At 58.2% G+C, this 14234-nt stretch overlaps 2 protein-coding genes across 3 annotated transcripts; both read left to right on the plus strand.

Annotated features, from left to right (window-relative positions):
* Nucleotides 1-57: 57 nt before the first annotated feature.
* On the plus strand, nt 58-6589 carry PXMP2 (peroxisomal membrane protein 2). Its single transcript, XM_081113958.1, has 5 exons — nt 58-297; nt 1663-1776; nt 3215-3377; nt 5131-5250; nt 6278-6589. Exons 1-5 carry the CDS (start codon nt 176-178, stop codon nt 6344-6346), a joined length of 588 nt encoding a protein of 195 aa, XP_080970084.1. The 5' UTR covers nt 58-175; the 3' UTR covers nt 6347-6589.
* A 1129-nt stretch (nt 6590-7718) lies between these two features.
* On the plus strand, nt 7719-13667 carry PGAM5 (PGAM family member 5, mitochondrial serine/threonine protein phosphatase). Of its 2 annotated transcripts, none has more exons than XM_081113653.1 (6): nt 7719-7932; nt 9858-10036; nt 10605-10730; nt 10807-10895; nt 11007-11140; nt 12671-13667. In XM_081113653.1, the coding sequence occupies exons 1-6, from the start codon at nt 7742-7744 to the stop codon at nt 12819-12821; spliced, it is 870 nt and encodes a 289-aa protein (XP_080969779.1). In that variant the 5' UTR covers nt 7719-7741; the 3' UTR covers nt 12822-13667. The 2 variants fall into 2 exon arrangements, with proteins under 2 accessions (XP_080969779.1, XP_080969780.1); XM_081113654.1 differs by having other exon boundaries at nt 7735-7932; nt 11010-11140.
* The last annotated feature ends 567 nt before the right edge of the window (nt 13668-14234 follow it).

Here is a 14234-nt window from a genome sequence, read left to right on the forward strand (position 1 = left end):
CGGCGCCCGGAGGGAGGCGGCCGGTTAGGGACCCGAGGAAAAGTGCGCGGAGGCGCGCGCGGCGCAAGGCGGGCTCTGGGCGGGGCGGCGCTGCGGCCCCGGCTGGGCGGGGAGTGTCTGTCCGTCCCCGCGTCCAGCGCCAAGCAGACCCAGGGCGGGCGCGGCGCGCGGAGGGATGGCGCCCGTGGCGTCCAGACTGCGGGCTGAGGCCGGGCTCGGGGCGCTGCCGCGGCGGGCGCTCGCCCAGTACCTGCGCGTCCTGCAGCTCTACCCGGTGCTCACCAAGGCGGCCACCAGGTCGGCGCGCGGCGGCCGGAGCCGGGCGGGGGGCGGCGGAGACCCCCTGACTAGGCGCCTCCCGGGGGCTGAGTGAGGAAGGAGAAACCCCGAGTGTACGAGCTCCCAAAGGCCGGGAACCCACGGGAAGTTCGGCACCTGCGGTTCGGTGCAGTCGGCTCGCAACAGGGACTCGTAGGCACTGACGCTGGGCACCCGGAGCCGGTAGAGGAAGCACCACGTCTGGGGTCCCGCAGACCGCCCCCGGGGCGGAGGGGCCCCCACCTGTCAGTTAGAGGGCGAGGTGGTCAGGTTGGTCCTGGCAGAGCTCCGTGCTTTAACTGGCAGTTCGGCCCTTAAACTTTTTATGGGACGACTCCCCGGCCACTGCCCTCATTTAACTAATTTTACAAGCCTGTTCCCTTTTATTGGCCCAGCCTTTCCTAAATGTGCACAGCGTGCTTCCCGTGTGCGGGCATTAGACAGGTGGGTAGGGCCCTGGCCCTCATGGAGGTTGCATTTTAGCGAAGAACTAGACAAAAAGTAGATAAATACACAAAACGGGGAACTTATCCAAGGGGACATTTGAACAGAGGCCGGAATGAAGGGGTGCGGGGTGCGGGGCAGAAGGGAAGCAAATGCGCTTTGGCCGCGGGCACAGCAGAGCAAAGGTCCCGAGGGAGGAGCAAGCTCGGGAGCGGGACGTCTGTGTGGCTGAACACCTGCCGGTGAGCAGGGCGAGGATAGCGAGGAGCAGCCAGGGGTCAGATCCCGGTCGCACCGCCCACCGTGAGACCTTCGTGTATTTCGGCTCAGAGAGCTTCTCAAACGTCAGCGCCAGACCGAGCTTTGGAGCCACGGGGCCTCTTTTTTCACGGACATTTTTGTTGTGATAACCGTAGACTCACATGCAGTTACGAGGAACCATACAGAGATCCCGGTGCACTTGCCCAGTACCCCCGTCGGTAACATCCGCAGAACTAACACACTCTCACAACCAGAACACTGGCGTGGGCAGTCCCCAGGTCAGACTCGGACTCCCCCAGCCTTTCTTGTACCTGCCAAGTGTGTTTAGTTCCACAGTTTTACCACATGTACAGGCTTTATCCACCAACGGAGTCCAAGTACAGGGACTTTCCCTCATAAGGATCCCTCCCGGCACCTACCTCCCACACGCGGTCACCTTTGCAGTTATGGTGTCACCAGCAGGACACCGACACTGGCACACGTGCCAAGTGGAGATCTTGCTGCTGCCTCCGCCCCTCGACACGGGCACCTTGCATGGCAGCTGCTTTGATGAGAACTGGTCCCCACCCATCCCCAGCCTGGCCTCACAGCAGCCCTCCTGCTGGTCCTCCTGTTTTCTCACTCCCTGTCTGTCCACAGTGGCATTTTGTCAGCCCTTGGGAACTTCCTGGCCCAGATGATTAAGAAGCGGAAAAAAGAAAACTGCTCTCAAAAGCTAGATGTCGGTGGGCCCCTCAGATATGCCATTTATGGGTGAGTTCCACCGCGGAGCCAAGCGCAACAAAGCGAAGGTGTCCAGTTTCTGGAATGATCTAATTTGGAAAAATAATTTTAAAAAGCATTGAAGTAATCATGGGGGAAAATCAGAACGGGGGATAAGGTTAACTTATTTTCTAGTTTGATATGGTTACTTTTAATTTCATGGGTGGGAGTGGCCTCTCCACTGAGCTGAGAACGCTAAGAGCGGGTAACTCCCCGGAACCTAGAGGCCAACCTCAAGACTCAAAGACCCACGAAAGCGGCAGTCAGACTCAGGTACGGCCAGTTAGTTATTTTCATGGCATAAGCATCCAGAGAAGCATTCAGGTGACCTGAAAAACGTCCAGTTTCTGAAGTGCAGAAGCTCAGAGATTCAGGAGTTTTACCAGTTAAACCCACCCTGGGTCCTCTGGCCAAAAGGAGTGTTTGTACAGACAGATTACTTTGGAGCCTTTTGCAGCAAGTGATTTTTTTTCCAATTCTAAATTCACAAATACCATTTTTGTAAGTAGTTAACTTTACTCACCACGTTTTTTCCGTATGTACTTAAGCTGTAACTCCCCACCCCAGGGAGGGGAGCGTGCACCAGAACCACCTGGAGGCCTCACCAACGTTTTCCATCCTCAAGGCTTCGGTTCTCCCACTGAGAACCCCTGCTCCAGGCCACGGGTCCTCAGGGTGAGAACGGACAACTGAGAACCACTTGCTTAAAGGCTTTCAGTGTCAGAAGTTGGAAGGTCCCCGAGTTCCTGCCCCTCTTTCTATTACTGAATTTTACGGAGCAGCTGGTCTGTTGTCCCAGATGCTGTGGCGGGGCCCAGTTCTCTGCACACCCTGGAAAGAGCAGCAGCAACGCAGGCAACAGGTGCACAGCCCCAGGGTTCACCCTGGCTGATTACCTGAAGGATTTGATGGAAAAACTCCAGGGGTGGGGTTGGGGGTGCATTTATTTATTGCTGAGCACCTCTGACTCAGGCCCTGCCGGGGCACTGCAGACACAGCAGTGAACAGACAGACACGGTCCTGCCCTGTGACGGTTTTACTTACTGGGGCAGAGAGAGGGCACTATACAACTAAACAAATGGGGTCCGGGCATGTGGTGATAAATGCTATGAAGAAAGCCACATGGGCCTGGAAGAGAGGGTGGCAAGGACAGCAGGGGGCTCTAGAGCCACCAGGAAAGAACTCTCCAAGCCAAGTGTTGAGAAGGAGCCGGCCACGTGAAGGTGGCAGGAACCCAAGGCAGGAACAAGTCTGGCCTGTGGGAAGCAAACAGGAACGCTGGAAGCAGATTCAAACAAAGTGCACTTTCCAGGACCATGGGTCTGTGTGGTCCGTGCGGAGAGGCCGGGTTTGGGACCTGGCGTTTGGGGGTGAGCCTCGCCCTGAGAAGGTGGTCCAGCTCCCCCTCCCCCTCCCCCTGTGGCCTCAGGTTCTTCTTCACCGGGCCCCTGAGCCACTTCTTCTACCTCTTCATGGAGCACTGGATCCCTCCCGAGGTGCCCTGGGCCGGGCTCAAGAGGCTGCTCCTGGACCGCCTGCTCTTCGCGCCCGCCTTCCTGCTGCTGTTCTTCCTCGTCATGAGCTTCCTGGAGGTCGGTCTCTGCTGCCGCTCCCCAGTGGGCAAGGGTTCTTAGCCTGGCATCGGGGTGGAACTCGGGGTCTGCGAACTTCTCCGACACTCACATTGAAGGTTCACAGTTGCCTTGATCACGTCGGAAGCAAAGCACAGCCGTGTTGGCAGTGCCTGTGGGTGTGAGCGGAAACCACAGTCGGATGTCCCCGAGCCTGGGTTGTGCGCCCCACTCCTTGCGCCTGCGGTCAGGTCTGGTCCCTGAAGGTGTTAATAAAGCACGTCCTCTAGCCCGTCAGAGAACGTTCCCGAATACTTGGGTAGCTGTATTCAGTGTGGCTGTTCCCGCAGTAGTCCTGTACGTTTTATACGTCATCAGACATGATTCTGAAAAGGAGTCATGCAGACTGCGGAGGAGGCCCGGGGTCCAGGAGTTTCAGGCCTCAGTGATGTTGCAGAAGCCTGAGCTAAGTCAGTACCCGAGAGCCTGGGTGCCCCGAGGAGGCCGACTTGAGCCCACCGCGCCAGGTCAGGTCCACTCTAACGGGCGCCCTTCAACCCCTCCACCCGCGCTCTGCCAGTCTGCTGTGCCCAGAATGTGCCATGGTCTGCCTTGACATTTGTTCCAACCAATCACAGCAGGTAAAGGCTCCTCACTGAGGTTTTATTTTGAAACATCTCCAGTTTTTGTTACGAAGGAGAATTACCTTTGTTGCGTACAGTGACCCTGGGGATAAGTAGGAAAGATGCTGAGACTTAGCTGTGATTGCTAGTAATTCCCTGATAGTTTGAAAAGAAATGTTTGGGAAGTCCTTAGGACATGTGAGCCAGGAGGAAGCAAAGGGTGCCCACTTTAGAGGCGAGGGTACAACGGCTGTTGCTCTTTTTATTTCCTTCCAAATACAAAGGGAGTATATTTTCTTTCTTTTTTTTTAAAAATATATTTTATTGATTTTTTACAGAGAGGAAGGGAGAGAGATAGAGAGTTAGAAACATCGATGAGAGAGAAACATCGATCAGCTGCCTCCTGCACACCTCCCACTGGGGATGTGCCCGCAACCCAGGTACATGCCCTTGACCGGAATCGAACCTGGGACCTTTCAGTCCGCAGGCCGACGCTCTATCCACTGAGCCAAACCGGTTTCGGCAAGGGAGTATATTTTCATTAAAAAGTAAAGTGTTATCAAAGTGCATAAAGTCCCGACACATAAAGGGAATATGCAGGAGCACAGCGGACCACGAGCTCACACAATCACACACTCCAGCCGCTGCCGCCAGCGTGTTTCACCAGACACCCTGTCGCAGGTTCCACCGCAGGCTGTCCCTTTTGTGTGCGTTCCTGGTTGGTTAACTCCTAGAAATGTCGTCTGGAAGGCCATCCTCGTTGGCCCTCCCGGCAGCAATGCAGGACCACAGCACCAGCTGCACTTACTGAGCACTGGCCTTGCCCCAACTGTGCCTCCATTTCACGTCATTCTGGCCTCGCCTCAACCCCCCCCCCCCCCCCGCCCCCCGGTCAGCTCAGTGCGAGGGCGAGGACACGGGTCCCCACCGTTTGAGCAGCGCTCACTGCTCTGGTGGTTTCCCAAGTGGATGGTGAGCTGCTTACAGCTGCACCGCTCATTACCCACCCGTATGTGCTGCCCATGTGTACACGGAACAAAGTCTACAGCGAAAATACCCCCACTGCATTAGGGTTTGGGGGTCCCCAGACCCCAGTGCCCCAATCTCAGCCTGAGGCAGTGGGGCTCACTCACCCCGTGTTTCCTTTCCAGGGTGGAGATGCCGCCGCTGGCGCTGCCAAGGTGAGGAGCGCGTTCTGGCCGGCGCTGCAGATGAACTGGCGCGTCTGGACCCCAGTGCAGTTCATTAACGTCAACTACGTCCCCACACAGGTGAGGCTGCTCACCGCCAGGGCCCCAGGGCGCCGGCCTCCCCCAGGGGCCCTTTCCCATCAGCCTTTTCCCCCCTTGCAACAATCTTTGTTTTCTCGGGGTGACTGTTACTGGGGACCTCTGTCCACACCTTCTTTCCTCTGGGAGGGCCGGGGTGGGTAGGGCAGACTGAGGAGGGGTAAAGGGGTAAACTTGAGAACGTGAGCGCGCAGACGACGGGGCCACAGGCTGAAGACCTGCATGTGCACGGGCCCGGGGCTCGGAGAGGTGAGAGGCAGGGAGGGTCGAGGTTTTTCCCAAGAGTGAACCCAGGGAACAGGTAGGTAAGGACACCATGCACTCCACAAAGAAGACAGGATGGCTGAGGACATGGCTCTGTGGCTGTCAGAGGGCAGGCTGGAAAACGGAATCTTTGAAAGTAGTAGGGACAGAATGCGGTGTGGCTGGAGTTCCATTTCAGGTGGGTGCAGGCGATGCTTAAGGGGCAGTGGTTTATTCAACAAATGTTTGCGTAGCACCTACTATCTGCCCCACTGCTCCAGACTTGGGATACAGTGGTTAACGAGATGGACCAGACTTTCGTCCATGGAGCTTACCTGCCGGATAGACTCACTGACTAGAGTTCAGGTGGGGTTTGCCTGTGAGATCACTGAGCAGGGCAGTGGGCAGTGACAGCCTAGAGTGAAGAGCCGGTCAGGAGGGTGTCAGGACTGGATGAAGGCACCGTGTGATGGCCAGTCCTGGGGTAAGAGGCTGAGCCAGGACCTGAAGCTGATGTTCGTGAAGGAGGGTGAGGGACAGTTACTGAGTGTTTTCCCTGCTGGCCTGTGTCACTAGTGAGGCAGGAGCTGTCTTCCCCATTGCTCTCTGCTGGGGGTCTCGCCCAGTGCTCCGTACAAAGTAAAGGCCTGTAAGTGCAACAGTGCCGGCCGGACCCGCCAGTGAAGGAACTCAGCCCGAGGGGACTGGTGCCTGGTGGGTGTTGTCAGGGCCTTGCGCTCACTGGGGCCTGTGTTCTCTCTGGCAGTTCCGGGTGCTTTTTGCTAACCTGGTGGCTCTATTCTGGTACGCCTACCTGGCCTCCCTGGGGAAGTGAGGAGGATCCGGAGAGGCTACACCAGCACGGGGGAGTGCCACCTGCCCCGGGTGAGAGCAGAAACGGCCGGGGCAGAACGAATCTGACTCCAGACCATGTGATCAACGCGCCCTAAAATGATGGAGAAACAGCAACCTCGCAAAAATACTAAGAATGATTTCACTTGTCACCTTAGACTGCATTAGGATCACAATAAACTATAATGTACCTTTTTCAAGGGTAATTTAAATTTCTCCTAATGACTGCTGTGGCTTTGGGGGCTTCTTACTTAAAAAAACAACGTGTGTGTGTGTGTGTGTGTGTATACTTCAGAAAAGAAGAGATGGGGAGAGAGAAACATCAATGATGAGAGAGAATCATTGACTGGCTGGGAATGGAGCCCCCAACCTGGGCATGTGCCCTGGCCAGGAATCGAATCGTGACCTCCTGGTTCGTAGGTTGATGCTCAACCACTGAGCCACGCCAGCTGGGCCGGAGTGATTTTTTAAAATGTAACTCAGATCATGTCACTTCCCAACCTGAACACCTGCAAAGATGACCCAGGAACTTCCCTATGGGCGTGCGACCCCAGAGAACTGAGAGCAGGGACTGGAGGAGAGATCGGCCCACCCATGCCCACAGCAGCATTACAAGGGCCAGGAGGTGGGAACAACCCGTGTCCGCGGACTGGTGAATGGAAAGCAAGATGTGGGCTCTCCATACAGCGGGACCGTGTTCGGTCTTAAAAAGGAAGGGAATTCAGCTCCTGCTACATCACGGATGAATCTTGAGGACATGATGCTGGGTGAGGGAAGCTGGTCACCAAAGAACAAGGACTAGACGATTCCATTATACGCGGTCCCTCGCGTCAACCGCATAGAAACGGATGGCGGGAGCCAGGGCGCGCGCGGGAAACGCGGAGCGAGCGAGTGACGGGGACAGTGGGCGCCAGGAGGGTGTACAGAGGGGACGGGGGTGTCGCTGCACAGCGCGAACGCGCCTGACGCCCTGGGCTGAGCTTGCACGTGGTTAGGACAGCAGCCCCCTGGGTGCCTGCTTTACAGTGAAGACAAAACAAGCGCCCAAGTTCTCATCTCCGGGGCCGCCTCCCCCGCCTCCTCTCCGCACCTGCAGTCCCGGAGCCCCGCGCTGTCCCGGCCGCGGGAACGCTCGCTCTCGAAGGCGGCAGCGACCTGCACCCTGACTTCCCGCAGAAACTGGGGGGAACCACAGCACAGCCACTCACCTCTTGGCTGCGTTCCCGGCTGCCCCCGCGGCCAGTGCGCCCGGGGAGGCGGGACTTCCGGCTCGCGGCGTCGGCCCGCTCGCCGGGAGCTGACGTCGGCGGAAGCGTGAGCCTCGCCGCGCGCGGTCCGCGCCCATAAGCGCGTGCGCGGAGCGGCGGGACGGGCAGGCATGGCGTTCCGGCAGGCGCTGCAGCTGGCGGCCTGTGGCCTGGCGGGCGGCTCGGCCGCCGTGCTCTTCTCGGCCGTGGCGGTGGGGAAGCCCCGCGGGAGCGGGGACGCGGAGCCGCGCGTGGTCGAGCCGCCGGCGTGGGCGGGAGCCGCGCATCCCGGGCCCGGCGTCTGGAACCCCAACTGGGACAGGTGCGGGGCCTCGGGTGCAGGGGGGTGGCCGGGGGTGTAGAGTGGTGGCTGGGGGTGCAGGGGGGTGGCCGGGGGTGCAGGAAGGGAGCCGGGGTGCAGGGGCGTGGCCGCGAGTGTAGGAGGGGGGCCGGGGGTGCAGGGGGGTGGCCGGGGGTGCAGGGTGGTGGCCGCGGGTGCAGGAAGGGAGCCGGGGGTGCAGCGGGTGGGTCCCGGCCCCTGGCCGCTCCGCTCGGCCTGGTAAGCCGGTTCGACAGAGAGCGGCGTGCACCGTGCGGGTCTCTGGCTGTGACGAGGGGCGAGCGCGGGAAGCGGGGACAGTGGTCATTTTGACCCAAAGGGTCGCCTTCAGTTCGGGGCAGAGGACCTCGCGGCGGGCTGTCGCCGCGGTTTCCCTCCTGCGGCTCCGGCTCCGGCTCCGGGTCGGCGGTGGCTGTCGGACCCTCCTGACCGCCGGGAGGAGGGTGTGGATGCCGAGGAGGGAGGACGCGCCGGGGCAGGACTCGCAGGCGCCTCCCGGGACCTTGGGTCGGTCCCTGGCCCCAGACACGTGCCCTTATCAGCACTTGAAAGGTGACTCCTGTGACCTGGAAACAATTCTTAGTCTCATTTAATGTTAATTTAAATTTTAAAACCAGAGCAGCGCAGATGCGTAAGTACTTAGTTGTCGGTAGGCCTTGTGACGCGTCGGATTGAATAAAGTGAGTTACTGCTTGAAATCCCCGCTGCTCTTCCTGCTTCCACGCTGCCTGCTCGCAGGGTTGAAACTGCCCACGTCGCGGTGTTGTCTTTCTGGGGACAGACATTCCCAGGTCCCGATGGCACTTTGCTGGGCGAGGCTCTTAGCCTGGTCCTATCAGCAACTCGGTAGGGATTCTTTGTTGTAGCCTCAAACGTTTAAAAGGTAAACTGATTTGTGAATAGTTTTAGATTTTCAGGAAGTTGGCCCAGATGACAGTTCCTGTGTGCTCCGCACCTGATTTCTCTTCTCTTTTTTAGACATCAGTGTAGGCTCCCGACCGACCGTCTCGGGCCTTTGTAAGGAAGCAGGTTCACTCAGAGGTTGAAGCCTAGATTCATGGGCGGGGGGCGTCCTTGCTGGAAAGTTCAACATCTGCAGCCTCTTCCTTCCCTTGCTGCCCCCTGGCACTCCCTGTCTGCCTGCAGCTCCCAGGTGTCTTTGGCTCAGCCCCGGCTCCCACCCACCTGCCATGACAGCTTGGTTGCTACGGGCACCGAGGGTTCCCTCGCCCAGGCAGAGCCCCAGAATCACCACTGGGGCCCCAGAACTCACTCCAGCCAAGTGTTCTTGTCCTGGCCTTGCCAGTGTCACTGATGTTCAGTTTCTGTCGAGCCACCGGACTCACCTGCCATCACCTGTCACTTCTCAGTGGCTTTGCTGTGTCCCAGCCCCTTCCACCAGGTCCCAGCATTCGGAATGCCGTCCATCTGGGCCATGATCGTGGGAACCTGTCCTCATCGTCCCATGTGCTGCTGGGCATTTAAACTGTGCTTAGCGTGACTGGGGAAGCGGAGTTTCAGCTTTATTTCATTTTCTTTGTTTTGAGTGAAGTAGCCACAGGGCTAGTGGCTACTGTTGGGCAGCACAGCTCCAGACTCGGCCTCCCCTTCAGCGGGCTGTGGCCGCCCTCCCAAAGCCGCTCCCTCCCATCACCTGCTTCCTTTCTCCGTCACTGGTCACCTGCTGTTACCAGCCTGTCCCTGCAGAACAAGCTGCAGAAGGGCTTTGCGTGTCTGTTTTGCTCCCCGCCTGGTCGCCCACAGTAGGCCTGGCACCCGGCTCTGGGGTGGACGAGGGCATTGGCTCTTGTGCTCTCCCCGGACAGCGAGACCATCTTGTCAGAAGTTCTCCAGGGTGGCAGGCGAGGCGGGTCACAAGGACATGCTGTCTCCTGTTTCAACGATAGGCGAGAACCGCTCTCCCTGGTCAACCTTCGGAAGAGGCACTCAGGCTCTGGAGACGAGGACTTGGCGTCCAGGATCGACAACTACAAAGCCAAGGCCACGCGGCACATCTTCCTCATCAGGCACTCCCAGTACCACACGGACGCCCCCCGAGAAAAGGACCGCACCCTGACACCCCTGGGTATGTGGGGGGCTGAGCGGCCTCCCTGAGCCTGTTGGCCCAGATTCGAGCATTGTCGTTGTCAGCAATTCTCAGCCTCTGACACAAGGCCAGCTTTGAAAACATCCTCAACTTCAAATATTGCAAAGATATTGTGGGTGTGGTTCCAGGCCATGGCAGTAAAGCTGGTTGCAATTTTTTTGCTGGTGGAGGGTCTTACCTTCAATTTGTAAAAAGAGCAAGGTCTGTGCAACACAAGAAAATGAGGTTGCCCGTGCAGTGGGTGTTGCCGCAGGCAGCGACACCCATGTTCGCGTCTGTGGGGCTCACATAGCCAGTGGGGTCACAGCCTTCGAGCCTCAGTCTTTGGACAAAGTTGAGAGAGATTGGTGTGAGGGACTCGGAGACAGTAGGCAGGGCCCACCCAGATGTTAGCAACCCTCTACCTTCCTCATTGTTTAATGGTTTTTTTCTGCCTGGGACTGAAGGTCACTAGATCGACTCATTGTTACTTGGTAAGGACAGAAGCGTTGGTGGGGTACACAGGAGGGACTCCAGCCGCATGTAATTCTAATGTTTCACCTTCAAGGTCGTGAACAGGCTGAGCTCACTGGTCTCCGACTTGCAAGCTTGGGGTTGAAGTTTAACAAAATCGTCCATTCCTCCATGACCCGCGCAGTAGAAACCACCGACATCATCAGCAAACACCTGCCAGGTGAGTGTGGCCGTCCCGGTCCCTCGGCAGCTTGAAGGGACACCCGGGGTCTCCGCTGATCGCTGCTGCTCTCCAGGTGTCTCCACGGTCAGCACTGACCTGCTGAGGGAAGGCGCCCCCATCGAGCCTGACCCGCCCGTGTCTCACTGGAAGCCGGAAGCTGTGGTAAAACGCCCGAGGACGGTGGTCTCCCTTCCCTTGCTGCCCCCTGGCTCTCCCTCCTCCCTCCACTCGGGCTGGCAGCCTCCAGGCTTAGGTGCCTCTCTCTGCCCCCAGCAGTATTATGAAGACGGAGCCAGGATCGAGGCCGCCTTCCGGAACTACATCCACCGGGCAGATGTCAAGCAGCAGGAGGACAGTTACGAGATCTTCATATGCCACGCCAACGTCATCCGCTACATCGTGTGCAGGTGAGGCGCCCTCCGCTGTCCTGCCTCGGGCCTTCCCACTGTCCTGGAGGCTGCGTGTCTGGAGTTTCTCGTGATCGTGTGTTTGGGCAGCAATAGCCTAGGTCCTGTCCCGGGTGGTGTGAGCGTGGCCCTGAGTGAAGGCACCATTCCGTATGTGCTGCACCTGCCCCTGCACAGTCGTGTCTCCCCTCGGTGGCGATGTGCCCACATCCTGTTTCCTCGCCTCGGGTTCACACCGACCGAGTCCCCTGCGGCACGGCTGGTGTGTGCCGCGGTCTGTCCTCGTACCATAGTTCTGCAGGAGCCAGTCTTTGCCTCCCTTTGCTTGTATCAGGTGGGCTCTGGGGCCTTTATTTTGTGCTGAGTCGCACCCACCTCCTTAGTCACCTTGCTGCTCCGCTGCTGTGGCGCCAGTCAGGGAACTCCTTCCCCGGCTTCGGTGCCCGTCCTTCCTGGCTGCACAGAAAGTCCCAGGACCCTGGTGACGTGGCCCCTGAGCAGCAGCCGGTGTCAGTGCCTGGAGGTGGGGCAGCCAGCTGGGTGTTGTGTATTGAAAATAACTGAGGAACCCTCCCCTCCCCTTCCCCCCAAATCCATTAGAAAGTGTCAGGCACTCCCATCGCTGAGGGGCTGCCCTCAGGACAAGTCCAGCAGCGGCAGGACAGGACGCACTTCAGCCAGCTGCCCAGGGCCTCCCCTCGCCCTGCCTGACCCTGGGCCTGTGGCCTGGGCGACGGGCGGCCCCAGTGAAGCCCAGGGGTTCAGCTCACTCGGGCTCCCAGCCAGACTCATGCTCTGGGGATGAGGGGCGCCTGGGCTCCACGCCCTTCACTCCAGTGCTCTGGGGGCCCATCCCCGGCACCTGTGCTCAGTGCACGTTGTTCCCGGGGCTGTGCTGCTCTGGGCACTTGAGGGCAAGCTGCCTGGGGGCTGCTGTGCTGTGCTGTGTGGACAGAGCGTTATTCACATCCTGGGACAGGTTGCCTAAGCAGTCACTGCTGGGTGACCCCCATGCTGCAACGGCACCAGGAGTGCTTGGGGCTTGGGGTAGGGGTGACCTGTGAACTAAAGGGCCAGAAAGGGCCAACGCGTCTCCGTGGTGACTGAGGGCAGACGCTGAGGACAGCGAAGGCCACACGGAGACTTTACGGAGCAGGAAGGCTATTCTTTTAAGTTGACAGAGCTCATGGTGGCTGCCGGGACAGGGTAAGCCGGGGCCATGCTACTCGTCCCCAAGCTCTGGGCACAGAGGATGCCTGGTGCCCCAATAAGACTGGGCTTTTTAGTAAATACTAACCATGCCTAATGGAGAGCAGGGAAAGGCTCCGTGGCTGGGGGCTGTCCCTGCCCGCCCCTCAATGGAAACAAGTCGTGTGCACTTAGAGGAAACCAGTGTGTTTCTGACTCATGTGCAGGTCATGACATGCGTGATGCAATCCCATAAATGCTGTCACTCAGCCCAGCCTGGTCTGCAGGAGTGGCTAGAGCTCGGCGATCCTTGCAGCACATTCTCCCCCCTCCTCTCCCCAGGGCACTGCAGTTCCCTCCAGAAGGCTGGCTCCGCCTCTCCCTCAACAATGGCAGCATCACCCACCTGGTGGTCCGGCCTGACGGCTGTGTGGCACTCAGGGCCCTCGGGGACACAGGGTTCATGCCTCCAGACAAGATCTCCCGCTCCTGAGCCCCGCTCTCCTCACCTGTGCCCGGCTCTGGCATGGGAGCCGCCAAGAACACGGGCGAGACCGTGCCTCCGTCCACTCCACAGGCTGCGCTGGGTCACCTCGTTTCTCTAGGACCAGGCGGAGGCAGGGTGAGGTGTCTCAACCGCCGCGTCATTCTGGCCCAGGATGGAAAGGGGAACGTGCTGGTCCTTTGGCGAGGTTTCCTGCCCTAGTCTTACCCCAGGAGCCTGTGGGGCGAAGGCCTCCTCACAGGTGTCACCGTGGGGACCACAGCACCTGCGGCAGCCACACGACCCCTTGAGGCACTCAGCAAAGCCCACCGGCACCAGGGACTTGGAGAGCCCAGCATTCCCATCCATAACTTATTTCGCTTTGTACATTCTTCACATTCTTAAACCCTTTCGTCACTTTGTCAAATAAAGATTTTTCCATCTGGTTCTTGGGTTGAGAACCAATGTCTCACTCCACAGTCTTGCATCCCTGATGCTGTTGGGTGTGAACACACCTGTGTTATTAGGCCTCTGGACACAGGAGCACCTGGGCAGGTGAGAGGGGATGCCACTTGCTGGTTTCACAGGAGGGGCCAGGTGGGGATAGCCAGAAGGGTCCTGTTTAAGTAAAATAGCTAGCTGACAGCTCATTCTGTTTGCCTCTGGCTGTTAAACTTTCATGCTTATGGATTAAAATATTTGAACAATGATGTGTCCATCCCAAATATTTACAAAAATGGTGTAATTTCTATGAAGTGGTTATGAACATTTTCTGCAGTGCAACTAAATGGGATTTCTGATCCATGTCTGTCAACTTTGGAAATAACTACAAAATAAAACTTTATTTTACTGGTTTTCAAAGTGCTAATTGTGAATGTTTTAAAGAAGCCTGACAAAGGCAGCCCACACTGGCTGACACCCAGGAATGTGGCTTTGCTGGGCAGTTGCCACCAGAGGCCTCGGTGACAGACCCTGAGCCAAGACTGAGTCTGATGAAAAACGGCGTTTTAGAAGCAGCAGCCACGTGCACCGTTCCCAGGAATAGTCTGACAGCTAAGCCAGGATCTGTGCCAACTTCTAGAAACACGAACGTGACAGGTGCACTCACGTCTGACCTCAGGGTGAACCTGGACCCCAGGATCTACAGGCCTGAAGGGGGGGGGGGGGGGGCGCGGTAGCAGGCCCTTACCTGTCCTGTCTTCAGACCTACCTTTTTAGTGGCATTTCTGTCCTTTGTACAACCTGTGAGAAGCAAGGCAGCCTCCCAGAAACCGGAAATGAGCCCCCTCAGGGGGGACGCAGTTAAGGAGCGGGAGGAGGGTGTTGGGCATGCAGTTCCAGGGCCCAGTGACTGGTGGAAACTGTCCCCTGAGGTAGGACAGGTGACCAGAGGCTTCTGAAACAGAGGTCACCACACCTGGA

The sequence above is a fragment of the Myotis nattereri genome (assembly GCF_964212035.1).
Source record: "Myotis nattereri genome assembly, chromosome: 19".
NCBI lineage: Eukaryota > Metazoa > Chordata > Mammalia > Chiroptera > Vespertilionidae > Myotis > Myotis nattereri.